The sequence below is a fragment of the Mustelus asterias genome, chromosome 5 (genome assembly GCF_964213995.1).
Source record: "Mustelus asterias chromosome 5, sMusAst1.hap1.1, whole genome shotgun sequence".
Lineage (NCBI taxonomy): Eukaryota > Metazoa > Chordata > Chondrichthyes > Carcharhiniformes > Triakidae > Mustelus > Mustelus asterias.
The window spans coordinates 87,365,831-87,392,188 of record NC_135805.1 but is presented as its reverse complement, the minus strand read 5'-3'; the positions used below and the strand labels follow the sequence as shown (position 1 = coordinate 87,392,188).

Sequence of the window (26,358 nt, the reverse complement as noted above, 5' to 3'; positions counted from 1 at the left end):
CACTCGCAGAATCAAGCAAAGCAAGCCATGCTTGTAATAGCACATTGTGATAAAGGTACAGTAAGGAACTTGCAAAATCTCCGAGTGAATATTTGCTATTGAGAATGTTGCTGTAATAGATTTCTTTATCAATGCTATATACTGTATAGCAACTATTGTACTCACACAAAATAACATTTTGCCTATGAATCAAGCATTATATCGCCTTTTTAACTATTCATATTGTAAATATACCAAGTATTATTGTCCTGTGATGAGTGTTCCACTAGGTTTGTAAAAGAGATGTCTGATATCCTTCTGTCTGACATGCTTTTATGTAATTTAAAAACATTTTTGAAAAAGGATCTGTGTGAAACTTGTATCACATGATATGTGATGTAGGGAGAATTGTGACAGGCACGGAGAGGCAGGTTTGGGTGTTTACAGGGAGTTAAATCTCTTAAATGTGATTTTGAGTCAGGATTGTACTATCGTGCTGACCCCATTTGGGTTTTCAGTGAGTGGGGTAACCCAGGCAGTTGTTGGGAAAATTATTTCAATATTAAAATTGTATTGTGTTGTGTTGGTTAAAATGCAATAAGTTGTGTTTGAACCACGGATTCTGGGCCCATTTCCTGACCTATTAGCAATTCGGCAAGCTCACAGAGGCGAGTGCACAGCAGTGAGTGCTTATTCAGTGAAACATAACGGATTGTCTTTGATCAGTGAAACTGAAGGTCTCCTACCCTAGCCAGGTGAGAAGCTGCTGCTCGTCCTTCTTGCATCTACCCTGTCTAATCCTGTCAGAACTTTACAGGTTTCAATGATATCGCCCCTCATTCTTCTGAACTCCAGCGAATATAATCCTAACCGACTCGATCTCTCCTCATATGTCAGTACTGCCATCCCAAAAAAACCAGTCTGGTAATCCATCACTGCACTCCCTCCATAGCAGGAACATCCTTCCTTAGATAAGGAGACCAAAACTGCACATAATATTCCAGGTGTGGTCTCAGTAAGGCCCTGTATAATTACAGCATGACCTCCTTGCCCTATCTACTCGAATCCTCAACCTATGAAGGCCAACATACCATTTGCCTTTTTTACTGCCTGCTGTATCTTTATACTTACTTTCAGTGACTGGTGCACAAGGACACCCAGGTCTCATTGCACATTCCCCATTCAGTCTATAGCTATTTAGGTAATAATCTGCCTTCCTGTTTTTGCTACCAAAGTGGATATCCTCACATTTGTCCACATCATATTGCATCTGTCGTGCAATTGCCCACTCACTCAATTTGTCCAAACCCACCACTCCAGCTCCGAAACCCGGGCTTCCAAGAGCTGCAGCTGGAGACACTTCCTGCACACATGCTGGCTCCCGGCTGGAAATACTCCCGGCTTCCCACACAGAACAGGAGAATAGTATCAATTACTCCTTGGGGCCTTCTTCCCTGGTCCTCGTTACTCAAGAATATAGCCCTTACAAACTATAAACCACAAAATAAAGCGATTAAAAGTAGTAAATACTTAGTTGGCTGCACTCCCCCAGTTAGATGCTCCCACTTTCCCTGCCTCACTTTTGAATCCTGATGTCACCTCAGGAGCTCCAAATTCCAAGCTCGCGCTCCGATTTCTCATCCTGTTTCCACTTTCCCAACAGCCTCTCCTCTCGGGCTGTTTTCAACGTCCTGTCTCTTCGCTCTCACTGATTTCGATCTCTTGACTGTCTCCCCTCACGCTGTTTTCATTCTCCTTACTGTCTCTCTCACCCTCTTTCTGATCTGCTGCCTCCTCTCGCACTCAATGGCAGCAGTCTGTGAGTTTTCAAATGAGAAGACTCTTGAGGGCTGGATTTTCACTATCGAGGTGGGAAGCCCAAGTTAGAAAATTTCCCAACTGGAGTTATCCGACTCAGTAAAAAGACCTTCCCATTTGTTCTTCCCCACACCCCCCGCCTCCTTGCTCACCACCATCCCCCCCCCCCCGCCACAACCCTTTACATACTCAAAACCTATTGTATTTTTTATTTCATGCAGTGCTGATGAAAGAGCACAGATACAGCCGAACCTGCTGAGCATTTCCAGAACGTTCTGATTTGGTTTTATACAGGCGATAACCAGCTTGGTGTTTTTGGATGATGTTGTTGGGGGTCAGCATGTAGATGAGAAAATGGAGGTAGCCAAGGATAGATCTTGGGGGAACGACAGAGGTAATGGAGCAAAGAGAGAAGTCATTCTCTAGCTACAATTAGATGGATAGGAATGGAAAGAGGCAAGTACAGTTCCACCAAGTTGGTCAACAGCGGAGAAACGTTGGTGGATTTTCAGTTATCAGACACAGCATTACTAGAATTGAAAATGGCATCCTTGTAGATCTTATGTCTTTTTTTGAGACTCCAATATATTAGTAATTTTTCAGGAATACCTACCCAGTCCCAGTTCATATGAAGCTATGGCATTTCTGCATCATTTGGAATTATGTTCCTATAGAGACCCCTAGTATCAATGTAATGCTTAATACAGGTTACTAAGTTCCATGCAGAGACCACCATAACTCCCCACAAGACAAGATGGTCAACTTTTTTGTCTTATCATTTGACTAAGGGAGTCTATAACAGTCATACATTTTCTAATGCAAGGGTCTCACTTTCAGAACTTATTTTGAGCGGATTTCTAAATTGAACATTATAGATACAAAATCATTTTTAAAATCAGGAATGGGTCATTAAGTTCCACAAGCCTATCTCTTGTTTGGTTTCATCCCCATTTAGCTGCCGGCTGAGTTCAGTTTCTGAAACATAAGGGCTTAGGACTTGAACTCATCTTTACTCTTTTCTTTAGTGCCGTTGTCTGGTAACTTGCTCCATATGTCCAATATATCTTATGTAAAAATGTATCAACCATCTTCACTTCTTAGTCCTATTCTTTAAATGTGTTTCCCCTGACATTTGAAACTTTTGCCATGATGATCAATCTGACTAGTTCAGCATCATAATTTCTTCCAACATCTTCAATTTGGTCATTTCAACTTTTCTTTCACACTGCCTGACACAGCAAAAATTGTGACTTTCTCTTGGTCTGCCAAAAGTTCGGAATGCTTATTTTATGATGCATGTTAAGCAATGGCTGAAAAGAAATGTTATTATGCCATAATTTTAAAGGTTTCCATTCTTCAGGATGTGATTTGGCAGAACCTGTGTTGCCACGTGAATTCCTGCAAGTTCTTCCTTAACTCATATTCCACGTATACTGTTTGCAGTTGATCTTTCTCTACACCCTAGCTATGTCTGTAACACTACATTCTGCACTCTCTCGTTTCCTTCTCTATGAATGGTTTGCTTTGTCCGTATAGCACAAGAACCAATACTTTTCATTGTATACTAATACATATGACAATAATAAATCAAATCAGTTTGTTAAATTATGCACAGTATTTCTGACATAAAGAACAATTATTAACCCATTCAACAATTTATGCTACATTAACTACAGTAAAAAGTATGAACCCATCAAACGTAGTCATTTTCACACTGATCATCAATAGCACAGGTACTTTATCTTTTGTTTATATAGACTCTTAATTCACTGTTGTTCTGCAATGAAAACATTCCTGTTTACATGACCGCCCTGTATTTCATTAGTTACTTTTATCTGTAATCTATGAACAGAACATGTGTTCACCTTTTGTTAATTATTTTGTCCCACCTCACCTCATCCATTACAGAAACCCTCATGCACCTCCAGAGTTGGATGCTCCTGTGCTTTCATGAACAGTTTTCCATCCTGCATGAATTTCATCTTGTGTTCTGTCCCATGCTAAGTTTTGTTCACACATCACTCCATACTGACTGTCTCTAGTCCCTTGAATTTAAAACCTCATTCTTGTCTTTGTGACTCTTCATGACCTTGCTCTAGCTATCTCCTCCTGTCACATAATCCCACCTTTACCCATTAACTCTCTGTACCTTTGGACTCTGGCCTCTTGTGCCTCTCATCACCCTTGATGTTGGTACCAGAGCATTTTGTTGCTGAGACATACTTTCCAGAATTCCATCCCTAAATGCTTCCATCTTTCCACATCTCTCTCATTCTATAAAAACCCCTCAAAATCCATCTATTCAACTAACCTTTTGGTCACCACTCGTAATCCTGCTTTGGTGCCATTCTTCACATAACCTGCTTGTGAAGCCTCTGTGGCATTTTTAAAAATTAAACAAATACAAGTTGCTGTTGTTTGGCAAACAATTGTGAGTTAATTGAGACTCATAATTTCCAACTCTTTTTAACTATGAGAACCCAATGCAATAACTGTGTAGAATTCACTATCTATGGGACCAGGATAGTGCTCCAAGCTGATTATATAATCTATATTAGATTATATAATTATATGATTCAATAAACCATGTATGATCATTTAAGTAAACTATCTTTGTGCAGTATTTTGTAAAAATTAGAATTTTTGCTCTTAAAATACGTAACCACATGAAGTGGTTCTGCCACACTGAACTAGGCACAATGAGCTCCCCAAGTGTGCACACACTGTACTATACAATGTGCTTACATTCAACTATTGCTTTCAGTATTCAGTTTCTCATCTGTCTGCAGTGTTTCAAATGCATGCAGCATTCATGACATAATGGACTGTATAGAATATTCTAATAGTTTGAACTGTAGTTTTCTAAACCATTGAATGGTGTATAATATTCCCAGTGCATTAAAAAGTGCACACTCTTCCAAAAATATATCTCTATAACAGTTGCAAAATGCTAAACGTGTAAATTCCCAGGGCATTTAACTTTGTACACAAATTTTGACTTGTTGGAATGTGCACTGTACTCAGTAGGATTGAAATGTCCCTTTTTAATAACGGCTGCGGGGCCCGGGAAATGAGTTAATGATGGTTGCTGTGCAGAAATGCCAGTGCGTTCATGAAAAAACTCAAACTGAAGGGTGATTCTGTTAATTATTAACAAGAGGGAATATTTTCCTTGCGTTCTCCTCGAATGATGAGGAAACATTAATGTTTATGTGAATGTTTTGCCCTGCAGATTATAAATCCAAAAACTGTGACATACATATTTTATGTGCAAATAAAGGGAAAGATCCTTGCTCTACTGCCAAAAGAAGATTACAGAAAGTGATTCCATCCGGATTTAAAACAACACAGGCAAAGCTTTCATCTGCCTGCTGCCTGTTTCCCAGTTGTAAAAAAGGATGGCCAGCAGTCCAAGGTTTCGTGGGGACCTTGTGCACTGATCTATCTGCTTGAATCAAGTTTCAGACATAACTATATGGGCATCGTCCACTCCCACACAAGCAGAAGGTGATTTGCATTTTGCAATAGTAGTGGAATACCTGTTATACAAGTGATTGGAGACTGGCAAAAGGTGCATAATATATATATCAGTTCCATTTTTGCAGGCATTGAGAGGCCTAATTTATGGACCTCCAAAGGAGCTTTAAAGGCCTCTCCAGTTCTTTGAACAGTCTTTTTGGGGGCCAGTGGGAGCCCCTGAGCCCCAAAATTATTTCAATCTGCTGTTGGCCCATCCTGCTTTACACGTTTCCCACCCAGCTCCTCTCTCCCTATGAAACCTTACCTGCCAGTCAGCTGGAAGAGCTGCCATTCTTTTCCCTTTCTTTCTCCCGAAGAGGTATCACGGGCTGAATTTCCGTCATGGAGATGGGAACCAGGAGTCAGAAAACGGCCTTCGGTGGGAAACTGATTGAAGTTAAGGTTTTTGTGAGGGTGAGCTGATTGTTCTGAGGGAGAGATCTGCTGGTTGTGCCAAAGCATTCCACTTCAGTAGAGGGAAGTGAGATACCACAAGGGAGCTGGAAACCTAGCACCCAGGGCATGGCTGCCCCTCCCTTTGTTAATGCCAATCCAGATCTAATGTTGGCGGTCATAAAGGAACAGAGGGAGGTCTTCTTCTCAGAGGGCGACATGAGTAGCTCACCTCGTCATGTAACAGCGAAGCACCTCTCTGTTCTGCGTCATCCCTCCGCCTCCAATTTCTTTTCCTCTCTCACCTCCTGCACTTGTTCTGCCTGCAATGACCTCCGTCCTCAGGGTTCACACCTGCCTGGAGGGCGCAGTTGACCACCAGAATGAATAAGAAATTTACAGGAAGGTGTTGGAGGCCAACACATGGTCACTCTAGCTACAAGAATTGCATCTTCAATCGTCCGATGGCCTGCTAAATGATTGTCCGGGTGAGAAGTTGACATTAGTTGCGTTAATTCTGTGCCTCTGTCTGGGGCTCCACGAGACGGGTGAGTAGCCATTTCGTCAGGCATTTCCCTTGTCCCCCAGGACCCATCTATAGAGTTTGAGAGTTGGAATGAAGATCCCAGATAGCCTGGGATGAAGGAGTCATATCAGCTACCAGAAAAGCAAGTGAACACATTAAAAAGAAAGACTTGCATTTATATGAACACCAAACATCTCAACGCACTTTACAACCAATGAAATGTAGTCACTATTGAAATCCAACAGTTAATTTGCACAGAGCAAACCTCTACAAACAGCAATGTGATAGTGACCATATCGTTTGTATTTTATGAGGTTGTTTCAGTGATAAATATTGGCCAGGCTGCTAGGGATTTAAAAATATTGCCATGGGATCTATGACATCTACCCAAACAGGCAAGTAGGGCCTCAGTTTAATGCCTCATCTGAGAAATTACCTCCCAAAATGCAGCAGTCCCTCAGTACAGCAGTGGGATATCAACCCTGATTTTTGTTCTCAAACTCTGGAGCGGAAACCTTGTGAGAGTGCTACCAACTGAGCCACGGCTGACGCACCAGCAGGGAACCTTTGTTGGGGTTGCAGACCAGTTGGAGCGATTAGAAGAAGACCTTTTTGTTGATGGCTCTTATCAGTTGGTCAATGATCATGATGGTCACTTGGGTGCAATTGATGATGGCCTGCACTTAGGACAATCTAGCAATAGAGGCAAAACTCACTTCCTTATCTCACTGTGAGGATGTGTCTGTCGTTAACTGAATGTGCTAACTTTGGCAAAGAGGGGTTCAGTGACCAGCAAGATGCAGTGGTGTTGCATACCAAAAATCGATGGTAACCTCGATGCTAAAAAGTGATGAAATTAAGGAAATTAATACCAGGATAGCAAAAGTACCGGTGAAACTTATAGACTAAAATCCAACAAATCCCCAGAGCCTGATGGCCCACATCCTAGGATTATAAAAGCTGCAGAGATAGATGCTCTGGCTGGCTAGGATTCTCCAAAATTCCCGAGATTCTGGAATGGTCCCAGCAGTTTAGAAGTTAGCAAATGTGACAGCAATATTCAAGAAAGGAGGAAGAGAGAAAACAGGGAAATACAGGCCAGGTAGCCTGGTATCAGCCATTGGGAAAGTGTTGGAATATGTTGTTTAGGAAACCATCACAAAGCAAGATAAGAAATCATCATGAAGTTGGGAACAATATAGCAACACCCCAGCTATGACTGTAACACTACATTCTGCACTCTCTCTTTCCCTTCTCTATGAACGGTATGCTTTGTCTGTATAGCGCGCAAGAAACAATACTTTTCGCTGTATACTAATACATGTGACAATAAACCAAATCAAATCATATATTAAGATTGATAAAAGATTTGTTAGTGGACAGGAAGCAAAAGGTATAGATGGAGTAATCAGAGATTTTCGGAGAGACACAAGGAATTCATGCAAATACAGCAAGCAATTAGAAAGGCAAATTGCTAGTTAGCCTTTGTTACAAGGGGATTGGAGTACAGGAATAAATACATCTTGCTACAGGACTTTGGTGAGACCACACCTGGAATACTGTGTGCATTTTTCATCTTAAGGAAGGATATATGGGGAGCGGGAAGGATATATGGGAAAGGGAAGGCTATCTGAGAAGTGGGTTGGAAGGTGGAGTTGAAGCTCTAGATGAATCATGATCATATTGAATGTTGGAGCAGGCTTGCATGCTGTGAGATTTACTCCTGATTCTAACTTCTGTATTTTTGTGGTGCAATAATGTCCGCAACTGATCCTTGGATGGAGCCAGAAATGACGATGCCTATAGCCACAGTGACTTTGATGACTACTGGCAGGGCATGGCAACCAGTGCTGTGAAAATGAAGATCTTTGGTGATGAGGCCTTAGATCTCTGTGACCATCAGCCTGGAGAGTCAGTCTGCTGTGGCACTGGTCCTTGGTGATTTCCAGGTAGATCAATTTCCACCAGTCAATCCTGTGTTAATGGTTTGGCTTCTGTTGCCCTTTTTCTCCTCATGAGGCCTGGATTTCTGTCCTTCCTATTTAGGGTGTTGCCCTTTATTGCCGTGGGGCCCAAAGTCTGAGAATCGTGCCCCTATTGCAAGATCTGAGCCTTCATTCTGGGACTTATGGCCATTCAATTGTCTTTGGCAACCTTCTTCCCTGCTCTACTGCCCCCACAATGCCAGAGAATTACTAACTTTGTTGAAAAGCTTGGCAGGGTGCCCACTCTCCTTCCCTTCAGCTCAGTATTAAGGTGACACCTCCTTAAAAGTGCTCAGTCCCCCATTGCCCTGCTGGCCCTTTAATGGGGCCAGAGTGGTGCCCTGACATCCCACTGTGTACCTACCTCCCCTTAGCTGCTCAGAAACTGAAAGCTTCTGAAATCCCTGCACCCCTTTAAGTATTCCGCCCTCCCACTTCAACAAACTCTAATTGGCCTCAATGGAGAGGAGAGCAAGATTCCATTCCCGCTGTCCCCCTGCACTGGTGATTATTGCTGGCACAAGGATTGGCCTTGAAATTGATATGCCACCTGGAGCTGGTATTTTCAGGCCAATCCTCTCCAGCTCGATTCCGCCACCAGCATGTGGCACAAATGACTCACTGAAAAAATTATAATAATGCCTAAGTCTGCAAATGTTCTGGGCTTTTTGATTGCTATGTTGGGTAAGTGACACAAGTAGATTGCCAATATCACGCCCATTTGGCAGCCAACCGAAAGTCTCCCCATCCCCTAGCTTTGGCATGGTCATAATATGGGCAATGGTGGATTGGCCACTTCCAACCAGATTTTCCTGAAATTAATCAGTGGGTTTGTTTAATTGGTGACTTATCGTCCACCATCGATTTTTATGGTATGTAACCTCCCACCAGCCCGTCCAAAACTGCAAGGCTTGTCTGCTACTTATTTGACATGAAGATTATTGAGAGTGAACTAGGAAATCATTCTGCCTCATAAGTCAGTCTTTGAGTAAGATTTATTTCAAAGCAAAGTTGTTGCATTGAAACAACCAGGATCTATTTCGATATTCTCCAAGAAGAAGGGACACAATTAAAATAGTGCTCATGATTTTAAGAACTATTTTTGTCGAAATAGTGGATTTAATTGCATTTATTTATTTTGTCTCTACAGGTTTGAATACCAAGAATTGCTGCACAATTCAAGCTTTTGTCTTGTCCCAAGAGGGAGGAGGCTGGGTTCTTTCCGATTTCTGGAGGCTCTTCAGGTAATGCACTAGAGAAACAAGAGGATGTTCACAGACTATTAGCTGTTCTTTAACATAATTTAATGGTTATAATTTTAACCTTGAGTTCCAAATAGTCTCTTTGGACCTTTGGAAGACTTTGTAATGACTCATAACAATCTACTAATGCAACTGCGAAACAATTTTTTATACAATTTTAAAATTCTCTACTTTTTCATATTAAATTTAGAACATGTAATATTGACATTAATCTCCATAACCCATGTTCCCAGATGGTCTCTCTTTCAGTCAAGGTTGAAAAGCAGCAGACTGTAGGGCTCTCCAGCAGTGCGACTTAATCATCTTGTTAAAAAGGGAAAACTATTAGCAGTTCATCTGGATTTAGAACAAGTGTCAGGGTGCACCTGTTCTCGGCTCAGATAGATAGCATGTGGGGTTCCGTATTATTACACCTCTCATTTCCTAATCTATACAGTGACCTTTCACCTAGCAAAGCAATTGCAAACCTGAGTAGATATTTTGGAAAAATATCGGAGTATGACAAAATTTATTATTGTGCAAATAAAGCTTCCTAATATTTCAATTACATTGGTACGCATTTAAATGGAATTTTGGCAGAGGCGATCGCAGTTGCAAAACTGTAACAACTACAAAACAAAACAGCATACCAATATTGTTCTCTCGTGTATGATTGATGGTACTGTTAAATAATTAATCAAATATTTCAGAAGAATGTGCATACCTTTTATCCCTGATCTTTCTGTAATTATTTGAAGACTTACAACCTAAAACCCAGTTAATTACCATATGTAATTAATATTGGTCCCTGTGGAAAAGCAATGCTTTAAACCATTCACTGCTCTCTTCTTACTCCCCCCAACCCCAGTACCTAAAGTGTGGTGTCAGGATTGAACACAAGTTCATAATTCGTAGATGGGTCTTGAACCATCCATCTTCTGGTTCAGGAAACAAACTGTTTTACGGATAATTTTCTACCATGTCACCACCATAATGAGTAAATAGTTTCTCCTTTGTTTTGACATCTTTGCAGCATACGTTATTCCTCAGGACAAGGGGGTAGCTAAGCAACCCTCTATCGAACCAGCACTGCGAAGTGTGTAAAAGCAGCCTAAGTAGACGAGATAATTGATTTTTTTCGATCATCCAATGAGACATTCTTAACTTTCACCTTGCACTTCCCAATATTCTGGAATTTGCTGAGTTGGAAATCAAAAAGGCATCAGCTAGGTTCTTATCCATTCAGTGACGCAGCGTATTACAGTATTAATGTGCTATGCTGCTATGCGGCTTAACCCCTGTCTCACCCCAAATCTGTTTTCCACACTAAATATGCAGCGTGATTGTGCCAAAGGTTACTTCGGAAATCACAATCCTGAGGCCCTTGTAGAAACAATTAATAAAAATTCTAGATACATTAAATTAATACAAAGGTTGATCATTCTTGGTTAATCCAATGTATTTAGATGCAGTAATGAACCAACGTTATTTTGAATGAAACCCATCTGTTACAAATTACAGTTTAATGCAATATTACCTTGAATAAAGCATTTAGAACAAGAATAACTATTACAATTATAATGCACAATTACAGAAAAAAGTACTTGTTCTTATATTGTTCCATGTCACATCTCTCGAGATACCTCAAGCACTTTGTGCAATGAATCACATGGGAGTCCAGAGGCTATTGTTATGGAGGCAAACATACCAGCCAGCAAGATCCCCCAAACAGCAATGAGACGAAACACAAACTAATTTGTTTCCAGTGCTATAGGTTGACAAGAATGTTGGCCAGTCTGCTGAAAGGACATTACACATTTAAATTATGCACTTAATATAAGATAGTAGGAATGAGGAGAGTGTTCAATGTGTCAGTTCACCTCACTGTCTAGTCCCTCGTTTGGGATTTACACGGACCATTCTCCTCACCTTCCCGTTTCAGCAACTGGTCTTTCTCCATCTCTGCATTGAATAGATACTTTTTTATTTCCTGTACTGAGTTAACACTTACTACACTGCTTGACTTGCAGTTCTGCAAAGAAGTTACACTTCAAACTATATTTAATATGTGGCTTTTTCAGCTTTCAGCTATGATCACTGGCTTATCATTCTAGCTTCCTCAGAAAACACATCAATCTCTTTATTCAAACAGTTTTAAAACTTAAGAGACATTGGGATTTATGGCCTCGCTCACCCCAAAACCATAAAATCCCGCCTGAGGTCAACGGACCTTCCCATTATCTGCCCCTCACCCGCTTTGATTCCTGTGGAGGACGAGGCGGTAAAATTCCGGCCTATTTAATTTCTGCCTTGTCTTTTGCAATGTCAACAGCTTGAGCTGACTTTGTCTCCTTTCATAGTTCAATGATATAAAACATGTAACTATATAAGAACATAAGAACATAAGAAATAGGAGCAGGAGTAGGCCATCTAGCCCCTCGAGCCTGCCCCGCCATTCAATAAGATCATGGCTGATCTGACGTGGATCAGGACCACTTACCCGCCTGATCCCCATAACCCTTAATTCCCTTACTGCTCAGGAATCCATCCATCCGCACTTTAAACATATTCAGCGAGGTAGCCTCCACCACCTCAGTGGGCAGAGAATTCCAGAGATTCACCACCCTCTGGGAGAAGAAGTTCCTCCTCAACTCTGTCTTAAACCGACCCCCCTTTATTTTGAGGCGGTGTCCTCTAGTTTTAACTTCCTTACTAAGTGGAAAGAATCTCTCCGCCTCCACCCTATCCAGCCCCCGCATTATCTTATAAGTCTCCATAAGATCCCCCCTCATCCTTCTAAACTCCAACGAGTACAAACCCAATCTCCTCAGCCTCTCCTCATAATCCAAACCCCTCATCTCCGGTATCAACCTGGTGAACCTTCTCTGCACTCCCTCCGATGCCAATATATCCTTCCTCATATAAGGGGACCAATACTGCACACAGTATTCCAGCTGCGGCCTCACCAATGCCCTGTACAGGTGCATCAAGACATCCCTGCTTTTATATTCTATCCCCCTCGCAATATAGGCCAACATCCCATTTGCCTTCTTGATCACCTGTTGTACCTGCAGACTGGGCTTTTGCGTCTCATGCACAAGGACCCCCAGGTCCCTTTGCACGGTAGCATGTTTTAATTTGTTTCCATTGAGATAGTAATCCCATTTGTTATTATTTCCTCCAAAGTGTATAACCTCGCATTTCTCAACGTTATACTCCATTTGCCATATCCTCGCCCACTCACTCAGCCTGTCCAAATCTCTCTGCAGATCTTCTCCGTCCTCCACACGATTCACTTTTCCACTTATCTTTGTGTCGTCTGCAAACTTCGTTACCCTACACTCCGTCCCCTCCTCCAGATCATCTATATAAATGGTAAACAGTTGCGGCCCGAGTACCGATCCCTGCGGCACGCCACTAGTTACCTTCCTCCAACCAGAAAAACACCCATTTATTCCGACTCTTTGCTTCCTGTCGGATAGCCAGTCCCCAATCCACTTTAACACACTACCCCCAACTCCGTGTGCCCTAATCTTCTTCAGCAGCCTTTTATGGGGCACCTTATCAAACGCCTTTTGGAAATCCAAAAACACCGCATCCACCGGTTCTCCTCCATCAACCGCCCTCGTCACATCTTCATAAAAATCCAACATGTTCGTCAAGCACGACTTTCCCCTCATGAATCCATGCTGCGTCTGATTGATCGAACCATTTCTATCCAGATGCCCTGCTATCTCCTCTTTAATAATGGATTCCAGCATTTTCCCTACTACAGACGTTAAGCTGACCGGCCTATAGTTACCCGCCTTTTGTCTCCTTCCTTTTTTAAACAGCGGCGTAACATTAGCCGTTTTCCAATCAACCGGCACTACCCCAGAATGCAACGAGTTTTGATAAATAATCACTAACGCATCCACTATTACCTCTGACATTTCTTTCAATACCTTTCAATATGTGTTCCCTTTTATTGAAATACAGAAACTGGATCTGTGTCATCAAGTAAGTGGTACTTCATGCACTTCTGATCAATATAAAGTTGAATACTTATAATGCATCTAGATTCCTTGGAATACACAAAGCCATTTATGCCCTGGAAATCAAAATGCCTGAGTAGATGATCTATCTTTTGTTAATTGTTACAGCTCTTGAAATTTTGCCTAATTGATTATGATTTTAAGCCCAAAGTATAAATTGTTTATAATTTTTTCTATTTTTAATCATGCATAAGCCATTAAGTTACTAGGTTTCTAGGTTGGTATATTTTTACTGAATCATGTCACTCCACTTAGAACCTATGTTCCCACCTTAACTGGCACACTTTATAAACTTGGATGTTTAATGTGCAGACCCCCACTGAAATCAGAAATGATATGAATTGCTTGAATTGGAAAATTGTTCTGAACAAAATGCCCCAATCACTGACAATTGCCGTGTTTCATATTATATCATAAAATCATTATCCAGCTTATATTTTTTGAATGCAATGAATACACACCTTAATTACAAGTATGTGTGGAACCTTATCAAATGCATTTGAAAAGTCTTCTTATCAATCATTTTCATATCATGTAATTACTATTATATCTTTTAAGATTTGAATGGTCTGCCTTTTATGATTCTAAATCGGATGGGATTGAAGCGCGTTATCACACACGAGGCTTGAGATGCACAGGAAATAAAGGCTTTTATTTGCTGTTACAACGAAGCTACTAATTATATACACGATCCCAGACTGAGGGGTCCCAGACAGAGCAGTGACCTTTATACCTCTCCCAGGAGGCGGAGCCCGACTGGGATGTACCACAATAACTATAATACAAGGTGTAACAGCCCAACCCTAACCCCAACAGCAACAAGTAGAACAACCCATCCCTAACCCCAACAGCAACATATATACATACTTGTAGTACTGGCCAGACCCTGGCTCAGTACTATCTAGTGGGAACCAACGATGGTTCACCACAGGGATGTGGGCTGTTCTCTTAGATTGCTTTCTTTCTGGTAGACTCTCACCATAGATTTAAATGTAAATATGTCCAAATAGATCTTAATCTGGCAGATTTACACTTCCTGAGATTATGCTTCAAACATTTTTATAGAGTGGAATAACAATACTTATTTTCCATTCTTTGTGTCACCTCGGAGCCCAATGAGCAGAAAAAAATTCACAACAGCATTCTTTTCCTATAATTTCTTTAAACTCCCATGGTTGTAATCCATCATTTTTTCAGTGCTTCATGACTGTTGAAGAACCCCAGTTTTTTGTTTTAATTCCTCCATTTCTCCATCAAATTTTCCAGGGCTTTTGTTCCACAGGCTCCACTCACTCTCATCTGAAACCTCTTTCCAGTGTCCATGTCCAAGCCTGTTGGGTAATGATTATTGACAGGTTTCTGATCATAGAGTGGGTATTATGGCTAAACCTCACCCAATATTAACAGAGGCGGGAATAGACAATATTGTCATTTTTCTCTCTCTGAAATCCAGGAGTGTTGAGGCCAACTGTAACTGTGTATGTGTAAATATTCAGGAACAGCAGTATACTGATGACTTTACTAGATGAGTATTCCAGAGGCTTGGACTAATGATCCAGAGAAATCACATGACAGCAGCTGGAGGATTTAAGAACAGTACATTAAGTAAACCTGAAATAAAAAACTAATAAAAAGCGAGTATCAGTTGTGATCGATTTTTGTAAAAAATCAATCTGATTCAGTAATGTCCTTTTTGGGGAAGGAAATCTGCCGTCCTCACTCGGTCTAACCTGCATGTGTCTCCAGACCCACAGCTATGCCATTGACTGTTAATTTTCTCTGAAATGGCCCAGCAAGCACTTAATTGTCAAGAAGGTGACTCATCACCACCTTCTCAAAGGCAATTAGGGATGGGTAATAAATGCTGGCTTGCCAATAATGCATACACCTCGTGAATGACAAAAAATGTAACGTTGTTACTGCCTTCCTAATCAACTGTTATCTCAGCATCGACTGGAAATTGCATCTGAGACGTCCTTCAAACGTATATACACGTTTTAGCCATCTTATTGTTGAACTCACCCACGAATTCAGGGGGCACTTCTAAGTTTTAATAGCATCAGTTCCTATTTTGTTTCTATAAATTTAGATGCAAGTTTAGTTCTAAAAGTTATCATATTATGCATGGTACTGATTCTTTCTGTACAGAAAGGTTTTATTGCTCTCATATTTAAATGGTTCCAGTTGTTCTTCAAAATTGGATACATCAGTTTCATTATTTCTAACTGCTATCCCTGTCAATACTATTGAATTAAATAATATTATGATCATCAGTTCTGCCTAAGCTCTAACCTTTCCACCATTTCAGAATCACTACTTAAATCAATTATTGTCTTATTTCTGGCCCAATCGTTCAACACACTGAAATGGTGCTGCATCCATGATATGAATTGACCTCCCCACTTTGTAGCATCTCTATGCTTCATTTTAAATATCTGTAATTTAAATCCTCTATATTATTTACTCTTCTGTTCGTAATGCATTTACCATTTGATCTGATCATTTCGTACCAGTTCTTTTATATTTTTGGCCTGGTGACATTCCTAATTATTAATTCCTTCCCCATTTTATCAAGAGTTACTCCCCAAGCTGATTCCACCTTCACACATATGAGCTTAAATTAAGTCTTGCGAGAAATCTGAGATTCTAAAGTCCAGAAAATTGATTGATTTGCCTGACTAGAAGGATGTGTCCTGCCCCCATAGTTACAACTGACTTCGGACTGTCAGGCACATAGTAGAAAATGGATAATAACTACTCCTGTCTTGAAGATCTCTGTAGTTGCTCATTTAAAATATTCAAACTTAAAACTAATATGGTAAAGAGTGTAATGTAATTATAGCTTTCAATATCCTTTGTTACAGGCTGCATGTATCCCAGTATTACTGAGCAATGGATGGGAGCTACCATTTTCAGAGATCATTGATTGGAGTAAAGCAGCAGTTATAGGGGATGAGAGGCTTCTTCTACAGGTAACACATTCACCAGAATACAATGGTTGTACTACATGTAAATGTATTTAATGGTCCCTTTAAAGAACTGTGCTCTTGATAATCATTCTTAACATATTCAAAAAGAAGCAGGAAAAGATTAAACGTCTAAAGGAAAATTAGACATAGACCATAAAGTAAATCAATCTTTATGTAGAATGGTTTTTCTTTGCATGATTATCTCCCATTATTGTGGAACTATTTTCTGGTAAGCCTGCAGTTCCATAAAAGAAATAATTTACTTACAGCTTAAAAAAGAGGGCTGAATTCCTGAAAAAGATAATGAAAATTTCCACCAATTCTGCATTCATTTGAAACACAAATATTATTGGGGTCATTTTAACCTACCCTACTGGACCAGAAAAGGATAGTCAATGGACAATAAAATTTCACAAATGCCTGTGCACTCCTGGTGGGGTCGGTAAGTTTGCCACCTTTGTATTCAGGCAATCCAGGTAACTGAGTAACATCCCTATTTATTGAGTTTCATTTAATTCTTAATGCTATTAATGTGGATCTTGTGCCAGGAGTGATCTTGACTGGGAACTTGACAGGCCGACGGGAGATTCACCGATTGGTTGGAGAACTGAGGGGAACCCCGTTCACTTCCATTGAGGAAGCTTAAGCTCAAGTTCCCTTTGGCACTTAAGTGGCAAATTGAGGCCCACAGTGGTGGAAGTCCTGCTCACTGAGAGTCTTTTGTCAATCAGAGGCCGGCAGCTCCTGATGACAGCCGGAGCGGTTGCTGCTGGCAGCAGTGAACCCACTGGAGGCCCAGGTTCATCAATGGATCACAGGCCAAAGCTGAGTGAGGACAGGATGGAGGTTGTGGGGTGGGGGGTCTCAGGGGTGAGGGGGAGCAAGGGTCAGTAATTAAGGGCAAGGGATTACTTTCAGCGACCACATCCTTGCCTGAGTTCCCGAATCCTCGATTGGGTACAGAATGCCTGACTACAAAGGAGTTCTGCAAACCCTGCTTTCCAACAACACGTGAAAGACTTGTGGCTCCCAATTTATACCTGAGCCACCATTAAATTGAAGTGGGTTCAGGGGTGATGATGTCAGTTGGCCCATTAATGAACCTAATTGAGATCCCACTAACAGAGTCCGGGATTCCAGTGTCAGCTCCTCCTGCCCTCTGACTTAATCGGGGGAGATTTTGCCGCCGTCAGGAGACTGACACTGGGCCTCTCCCATAATTAAGTGCGCCTGGCCGCCATGTTTTCTATCTCGACAGGCTGCATTAAATCCAGCCCTCTGACTCTGAATTTGCAGTGGTTGGAAAGGCATAGGTACTCCTAGCCCATTTGCTGCTTGTTTTTTTTTCATTTTACCAAGAATCACATTCCTTCTCTCACCACAGTGAAATGTTTAAAGAGTTCAAAAAATATGTGCGCTTTCAAAAAAGAGAATGAGATTTTTGGCTTTATAAATAGAGGAATAGAATTCAAAGTGACACAAAGATATGCTGAAAAAAAATTTAATCACTGGTTAGGCTTCAGTTGGAATGTTGTGTTCATTTAGGAAGGATTTCAGTGCCTTGGAGATGCTCAGAGGACATTTACTAGAATGATCCCAGAGATGAGGGACTTCAGTGGACAAACTAGAGAAGCTTGGCTTGTTCTCTTTAGAGTAAAGAGGTTTGAGGCTAGATCGTATCAGTGTTCAAAATTATAATGGGCATTGATGGAGTTAATAGAAATAAACTGATTTCACTAACAGGAGGGTGGGTAATTAGAAGTCACAGATTTAAGGCAATCAACAACAGCACCAAGGGAGTTGAGGAAAATTTTATTTATGCAATGAGTCATATATGTTCTGCAATGCATTGCCTGAAAGGGTAGCAGAAACACATTCAGTTTTAATTATCAAATGGGAATTAGGTAAATGTTTGAAGGGGAAATATTTTATGGATATAGAAATAGAATAGAGAAGTGGGATTGATTGGATAGCTCTGTCAAAGAGCCAGTACAGGCTCAATGTGCCAAATAGAAACATAGAAAATAGAAGTAGGAGTAGACCATTCAGCCCTTCTAGCCTGCTCTGCCATTCATTTTGATCGTGGCTGATTACTAAATTCAATATCTTGATCCCGCCTTCACCTCATATCCCTTGATCCCTTTAGCCCCAGGAGCTATATCAAATTTCTTCTTCAAATCACTTGACGTTTTGACCTCAACTACATTCTGTGTGATAAATTCTACACATTCACCACTCTCCCAGTGAAGAAATTTCTCCTCACCTCAGTCCTAAAAGGTTTACCCCTCATCCTCAAACATGACCCCTAGTTCTGGACTCCCCCACCATCAGGAACATTCTTTCTGAATCTACGGTGTCTAATCTTGTTAGAATTTTATAAGTTTCTCTGACATCCCCTCTCACTCTTCTAAACTCCAATGAATATAATCCTAACCGATTTAGTCTCACCTCAGATGACAGACCTGCCATCCCAGGAATCAGCCTGGTAAACATTCGCTGCACTCCCTCTATAGTAAGAACATCCTTCCTCAGATAAGGATACCAAAACTGCACACAATACTCCAGGTGTGGCCTCACCAATGCCCTGTAAAACTGCAGTAAAACATCCCTATTCCTCACTATGAAGGCCAACATACCATTTGTCTTCTTTGCTGCCTCCTGTACCTGCGCGCTTACTTTCAGCAACTGGTATACAAGGACACCAAGGTTTCACTAAGTATCCACCAGTCTTAATTTACACCCATTCAAATGATAATCTGCCTTCCTATTATTGCTACTGAAGTAGATAACCTCACATTTATCCACATTATCCTGCATCTGCTATGCTTATGCCCACTCACTCAGCCTGTCCAAATCACACTGAGGCACCTCTCCATCCTCCTCACAGCTCACCCTTCCACCCAACTTTTTATCATCAGCAAACTTGAAGATAATACATTTAGTTCCCTCTTCCAAATCATTAATATATAATGTGAACAGTTGGGGTCCTAACATGGATCCTTGTGGTACCCCACTAGCCCCTGCCTGCCACTCAGAAAGTGACCCATTTATGCCAACTCTTTGCTTCCTATCTGCTAACCAGTTTTCTATCCATTTCAAGACCCTATCCGCAATCCCATGTGCTTTAACTTTATATGGTAGTCTGCTACGTGAAACCTTGTCGAAAGCCTTCTGAAAGTCTAAATAAATCACATCCAATGATTCTCCTTGGTCAACTTTACTTGTTACATCTTTAAAGAATTCCAGTAGATTCATCAAGCATGATTTCCCTTTTGTAAATCCATGCTGACTTTGTCTGATTATACTACTGCTTTCCAAATGCCAAGTTATGAAATCCTTGATAATGGACTCTAGCAACTTTCTCAGTACCGACGTCAGGCTCCCTGAACCATAGTTCTCTGTTTTCTCTCTACCTCCCTTTTTGAATAGCGATTTACATTAGCTACCCTCCAATCTGTAGGAACCAGTCCAGAGTCCAAATAATTTTGGAAAATGGCCACCAGGTGGATCTACTATTTCCAAATACTCTGGGATGAAGATTATCAGGCCCCGAAAATTTATCCACCTTCAATCCCATCCATTCCCCAAAACCATTTCTCTGCTAATACTGATTTCCTTCAGCTCCTCACTAAAACTTGTTTCTCTCAGAACCTCTGGTGCATTATTCATGTCTTCCTTGTTGAACACAGAAAAAAAGTACGAATTAAGTTCCTCAGCCATTCCTTTGTTCCCCGTTATGAAATCTCCCCTTTCTGACAATAAGGCGTCTCCATTCGCTTTTGTCAATCTTTTTCTCTTTACATACCTGTAGAAACTTTTACAGTCAGTAAAAGAATGTCCTCATTCTGTGCTATTTAATTCTGTAAGTGACACCTACATGCATGGGCTCACTTATAAGTATAAATAGCCCATTTTTAAAATCATGAACGACATTCACCATGGGACCCAAGGTCTTTCATCTTTCTTCCAAACCAAGGAAAAATATCACGGACTTCACAAAACCTATGAGAATTTTAATTTTGAGTTCCACATTCAGTTACATACAGGCATCCCTCCTGTTCTGCTCATGTAAGGTCACAAGATCTGCTGTTTCATAAGGAAAGGAAGATTATACCATATAAAATTTAGAATGTATTATTCTGCTGAATAAGTAGAAATGAAAATTGATTCCCAACGTATAATTTGGTTGCCTGCGTATAGCAATGTGATCTTTTAAAGCTATAAAGCTTCATTGTTAAGTAAACACTCAAAAGTTAAGGACTGTTATGTTGAGATCAGAATTGTATGCTCGTTTAAGCAAGGTGGCAACTTATGAATGTTACAACTGATATTTCCTGCTCCTGTTTGATTTCTGTGAAGTGACACAGAAGTTTGCATGATTTAGTTTGTAAAGAAAGGGTTGACAACTGACTATGAGTTCAAGCAGTGTATGCTTTGTGGAAATCGGATGGGTGCAATACCTGCTAATAATACTAATATTTGTTAATGGGGGTGATACTGTGGAATAGAATTAAAGAATATACATTTAAATAGCATGGTTCATTGCAGCAAACAAACCTAAATCGGATAAGTGTGATGCTTGCTAATTACATTGATGCTGATTAATGGCAGTAACACTGTTAAACTGAAGAGTTTTGAATTTGAGAGAGGTATGCTCACCTATAATAATATCTTGGACAATAAATGTGCTTATGTCTATGTCATAATTTATCATTCCCTACGGCATAACCGCAAATATGCACCACTTCCTTTCTATTGCTTTTTCCCATTTCCCTTGCAATTACAATTAAAATCAAGGCACTGGTCCTGTGCACGTGAGACACAAGCAATCGTGCAGTAGAGAAAACATTTCACTTTTGAAACCCACTGTCAGCTAACAATACTGAAGCTATATGTGGTATGTAAGAGCCTCTTGGTTACACACAAAGGTTCTTCATCATGGTCACAACTTTCCTGCCCAACATCTGTTGTGGGTAAGTTGTTAGAAGGTATTTTGAGAGACAGGATCTACAGGCATTTAGAGAGGCAAGGACTGATTAGGGACAGTCAGCATGGCTTTGTGAGTGGAAAATCATGTTTCACAAAGTTGATTGAGTTTTTTGAAGGGGTAACCAAGAAGGTAGATGAGGGCAGTGCACTAGATGTTGTCTACATGGACTGTAGCAAGACCTTTGAGAAGGTACCACATGGTAGGTTGTTGCATAAGGTTAAATCTCACGGGATCCAGGGTGAGGTAGCCAAGTGGATACAAAATTGGCTTGATGACAGAAGACAGAAGGTGGTTGTAGAGGGTTGTTTTTCAAACTGGAGGCCTGTGACCAGTGGTGTGCCTCAGGGATCGGTGCTGAGTCCACTGTTATATGTCATTTATATTAATGATTTGGATGAGAATTTAATAGGCATGGTTAGTAAGTTTGCAGATGATACTGAAGTGGGAAAAATATACAGACGGGTACACATAAGATGGTTGCCTGGCACACAGTCACCTGGGAAAGAGACATTAAACGGGCACTGACTTTCAGTACAGACAGCCACCTGAGATTAAAACATAAAGGACAGACAGCTATTCAAAGTTAAACATGCAGGAATCAAATCCTACAGGAAGCCAGCCAGGGCTTAAGGATAAGGACAATAGGGGTAGATAATGAGATTAGCTACAGGTGGGATTGGGAATACATAACCGCAGGAAAACCAATTACTGTAAATTACTATATGAATAGGCCGAAACTAAAAACCATTGATAGCCATTGACGTAGGAAATGTATCCATTCATAAGACAATGCGATGTTAACATGTTCATGTCTGTATCTGTCTGTATTTGTCTATAACGATGTGTTAACGATATATCACCTATTTGATTACAACGATGTGATAATGGCTAGATGTCCGGTCCATCTATTGTGTAAAGGGTATAAAGATGGACTGCTCCTATTGTCTCATTGAGAGAAGGTTTGCTGCTTGTTAGTGCCTTGGTCTCCCACGAAGCTTCGTTAAAATAAAACTATTCTTGAAACCTTCAAGCCTGACCCAGTGGTACTTTTCCCACAACAATACCAAGATTGGTGGCATAGTGGACAGTGAAGAAGGTTATCTCGGATTGCAACAGAATCTTGATCAATTGGGCCAGTGGGTTGATGAATGGCAGATGGAGTTTAATTTAGATAAATGCGAGGTGATGCATTTTGGTCGATCGAACCAGGGCAGGATTTACTCAGTTAATGGTAGCGTGTTGGGGAGAGTTATAGAACAAAGAGATCCAGGGGTACAGGTTCATAGCTCCTTGAAAGTGGAATCACAGGTGGACAGAGTGCTGAAGAAGGCATTTGGTATGCTTAGTTTCATTGGTCAGAACATGGAATACAGGAGTTAGGACGTCTTGTTGAAGTTGTACAAGACATTGGTAAGGCCACACTTGGAATACTGTGTATAGTTCTGGTCACCCTATTATAGAAAGGATATTATTAAACCAGAAAGAGCACAGAAAAGATTTTCTAGGATGCTACCAGGACTTGATGGTTTGAGTTATAAGGAGAGGCTGGATAGACTGGGCCTTTTTTCTCTGGAGCGTAGGAAGCTTAGGAGTGATCTTATAGAGGTCTATAAAATAATGAAGGGCATAGATCAGATAGACAGTCAATATCTTTTCCCAAAGGTAGGGGAGTCTAAAACTAGAAGGCATAGGTTTAAGGTGAGAGGGGAAAGATACAAAAGGGTCCAGAGGGGCAATTTTTTCACGCAGAGGGTGGAGTGTCTGAAACAAGCTGCCAGAGGCAGTATAGAGATGGTACAATTTTGTCTTTTAAAAAGGGTTTAGACAGTTACATGGGTAAAATGGGTACAGAGGGATATGGGCCAAACGTGGGCAATTGGGACTCGCTTAGGGGTTAAAAAAGGGGCGGCATGGACAAGTTGGACCGAAGGACCTGTTTCCATGCTGTAAACCTCTATGACTCTAACTAATTGCCATTAAAATAAGATTTGAGAGCACAAAAGTGGCACAAATATTTTTCAAAAGCAAATTTCACTTGTATATATTTCACATAACTTTGGTTTCATTTTATTCATGTGTGCATTATTATCATTTGTTGAGACTAGCTTAATCAGAGACTAAATGTACTGGCGCACCTCATGGTTGGCATGCATTGACGGTTACAGTGGCGTTAGGGACGTTTCTTTTATTGTGGAAGAAACAATGTTGTGTTTTTTGTTCATTCTTCACTAAATGTTCATGTTCGCATCCAGTGTTGTATTCACCACCCTGTAGGACATGGCTGAACTTGCAGGCTCAGCTGGCCCTTCCTTCTATACACCGTAAAGAACATAGTCTGAGATCATTCTCAGCTGGGATAATGAAAATGTTGTAAGTGGACCCAAAGCCCTGCGAGGATTCAGCCAGCCAAAACCCTGAGATTAACCCATATTTAGACAGTGCTGACTTTAGGTCTTAAACACCTGATTTTCTTGCCTTAACTGCCTGTTCCCACTACACCCAGGCTGTCAGGCCCTTTCCACTTCATTAATCCATGCCCCTGACCTTAGTCTTTGTCCTCCTCTGAATGCCTTCTCCTCCATGCCTCTGTCTCCGACCCCACTCCACACCTCTCTCCCTCACCACTCCTCACCCTTGCTGGTTCCGAGCCTCCATGCAAGTTGCTGTTCTCCTGCTCCTCCTCCCTTGTGCCACTGACCTCAGCCACAACTGCACAAAGCTGACTGGTACATGCCACCTTTAAACAAATGTGAACCGGGTGCCACCCGATTCTCATGCTTGGCTGACTTTATCTTGAAGTTAGGACGTAATTTTAAAGTGTTTCACACAAATGAATATTCATGGCATGCAAGCGTAGGTATTAATGTTTCAGGTTGATGACCTTTCATTAGAGCTTTTGGATCATCAGGGCATAAATGTTTATCCTGAATTAATAAATCTTGCGTATCATGACGCTGTGTATACTCTTTTTAAACTGGTATAGGATATATAGTAAATATATGGGTAAAGGAATGTATATGAAATGTAAATACCACTCATGTACAGTTTTCACAATAATAATGTAGAGATGTGAAACAGAATCCCCAAAGTGCAAAAATCCCTAGAATCCATCTTATTGAAAATTGAATATATTTTATTCAATGACCGTAAATCAGTAGCCTTGATTTTATCCATGGTATACATTTTCTATTGTTGTAAAACAGAGAATCTTTTTACTCACCATGCACAACACCATGGGAGATCTGCCCACATATCATTGTATTTATATTATTATTCATGACTAACTCACAAATGTGCACCAATTTGGAAATCACAGGATTAGCTCGTTTGAGGTTAGGCATTTACATTATAGGTTAAGAAGCTGGAGAATTCACAAATGCTACATTACTACTAATGGTAAGAGAGTGTAAATGCAGCATGACAAGTTTACAAAGACAGTTTCCATCATAAATGTGGACATAGGAATTTATCATGGAAAAATTATCTTGGATGCACAAAATGGATGATTTCTCATATTATAAATTGATATCCAATGGTGTTCCACACACACAATTTAAACTGGGTTCTGGTGTTCGGCCAGAGGAGGGGCTGAGACCTGTGTAAAACTCAACCATTGTCATTGTATTGAGACCGAGGTTATTTAAACTTCTGAGCTTCATTTTCATCCCATCTGCCAGCTGCTTGACCACAATAGGTAGAAAAAGGCACCTGGCCATCTTCAGGCACAACACTTACCCTTAGTAAAATGCATGGGGTTTTGGCGAGTCAGTGCACACACTTGATGATCAAATGGCCTCTTTCTGCACTATGGGGATTCTATGATTCCATGGTCCTAAAACATATGGAGCCTGGAGGCTGCTTGCTATCACCAAGGTAAGGCACAGTGAGTGCTGGAATTTCATGGGTGGGCAGAGAAGGGGAGCCAAGGCAGCAGAAGACGAAATTTCTCTTGTGGAACCTTCAGGAACACTCCCACTCCTAGCCTGCCTGTTAAGAAAGATTTTGAAATATCATAAACGGACATCTCTTCCACCTCAGTTTTTACTGAGTGTGGCACCAACGACAGCCAAGTTAAAATGCTATTGGGACTCTAATGATAGCCCGATTTGTCTGTATTAATGAAGTTTCAGTCTAAGCCGGGTTGCTAACTTTGTCTGTCCAGGAAAAGAGACCCAATTAGCAGTGGACAGGAATCGAGTGAGAACATGGGGATAAGGTTGATTTGATTTGATTTATTATTGTTAGTATACAGTGTTACAAGTCAGGTCAGATACTTCAAGGTGTTCTATGAAGCTCGCCATTACATTTAACGTTTCAGTTTGGCTAGGATGAGCATGAGAGGTTTCACTTCAGGTGTGACCCTGGAGAAGCTTTTATCAGAAACAAAGTTTAATTAAGAATATTGTTGACATGTATAGTAAGACAATTAGCAAGAACTTTTAACAATTACGAACAGGAAACACAACAACCACAATATATAAGTTTTAAAGAATATCTCTAATGTGTTCCAACCAAAGCCAACATCCAATACACAAAACCCTCCAAATAAGCACAATACAGCATAGGTTAATGTCCACTTGTTACAGCAATCCAGTCTCCTGGGTTGAATGCTGAATGAAGAAACTCAGAAGAGGTTGTAGTCGAATCTGTTTCCCAAAACACAGCTTCTTTAAGGCAGGATGGCAATGAGCCTCTCCTTCAGCGAACTGATAATAGTTTCAGAACCAAACAAAGAGAAGAACAGGGAGAGAGAGAGAGACTGCTTGTTAGCTAAACCGCTTCCAACACACTCCCCATAACGAAACTGAAAACTCAAAGGAAAAAAATCCCCTATCACCTGACTACACAAATGAAACTGAAAGCCCGATCACCTGACTGCCACAGCTTAGCTCCACCCCCAATGA

The 26,358-nt window shown here is 40.8% G+C and overlaps 1 protein-coding gene across 1 annotated transcript in view; it reads left to right on the top strand.

The window, feature by feature from the left end:
- Positions 1–26,358, top strand: part of LOC144493675 (exostosin-1-like) — a 542,752-nt gene that overhangs the window by 378,494 nt on the left and 137,900 nt on the right. The window contains exons 3-4 of the mRNA XM_078212975.1: positions 9,371–9,464; positions 16,360–16,467. Of these exons, the coding sequence (XP_078069101.1) occupies positions 9,371–9,464; positions 16,360–16,467 (202 nt within the window). The remainder of the gene's footprint in view (positions 1–9,370; positions 9,465–16,359; positions 16,468–26,358) is intronic.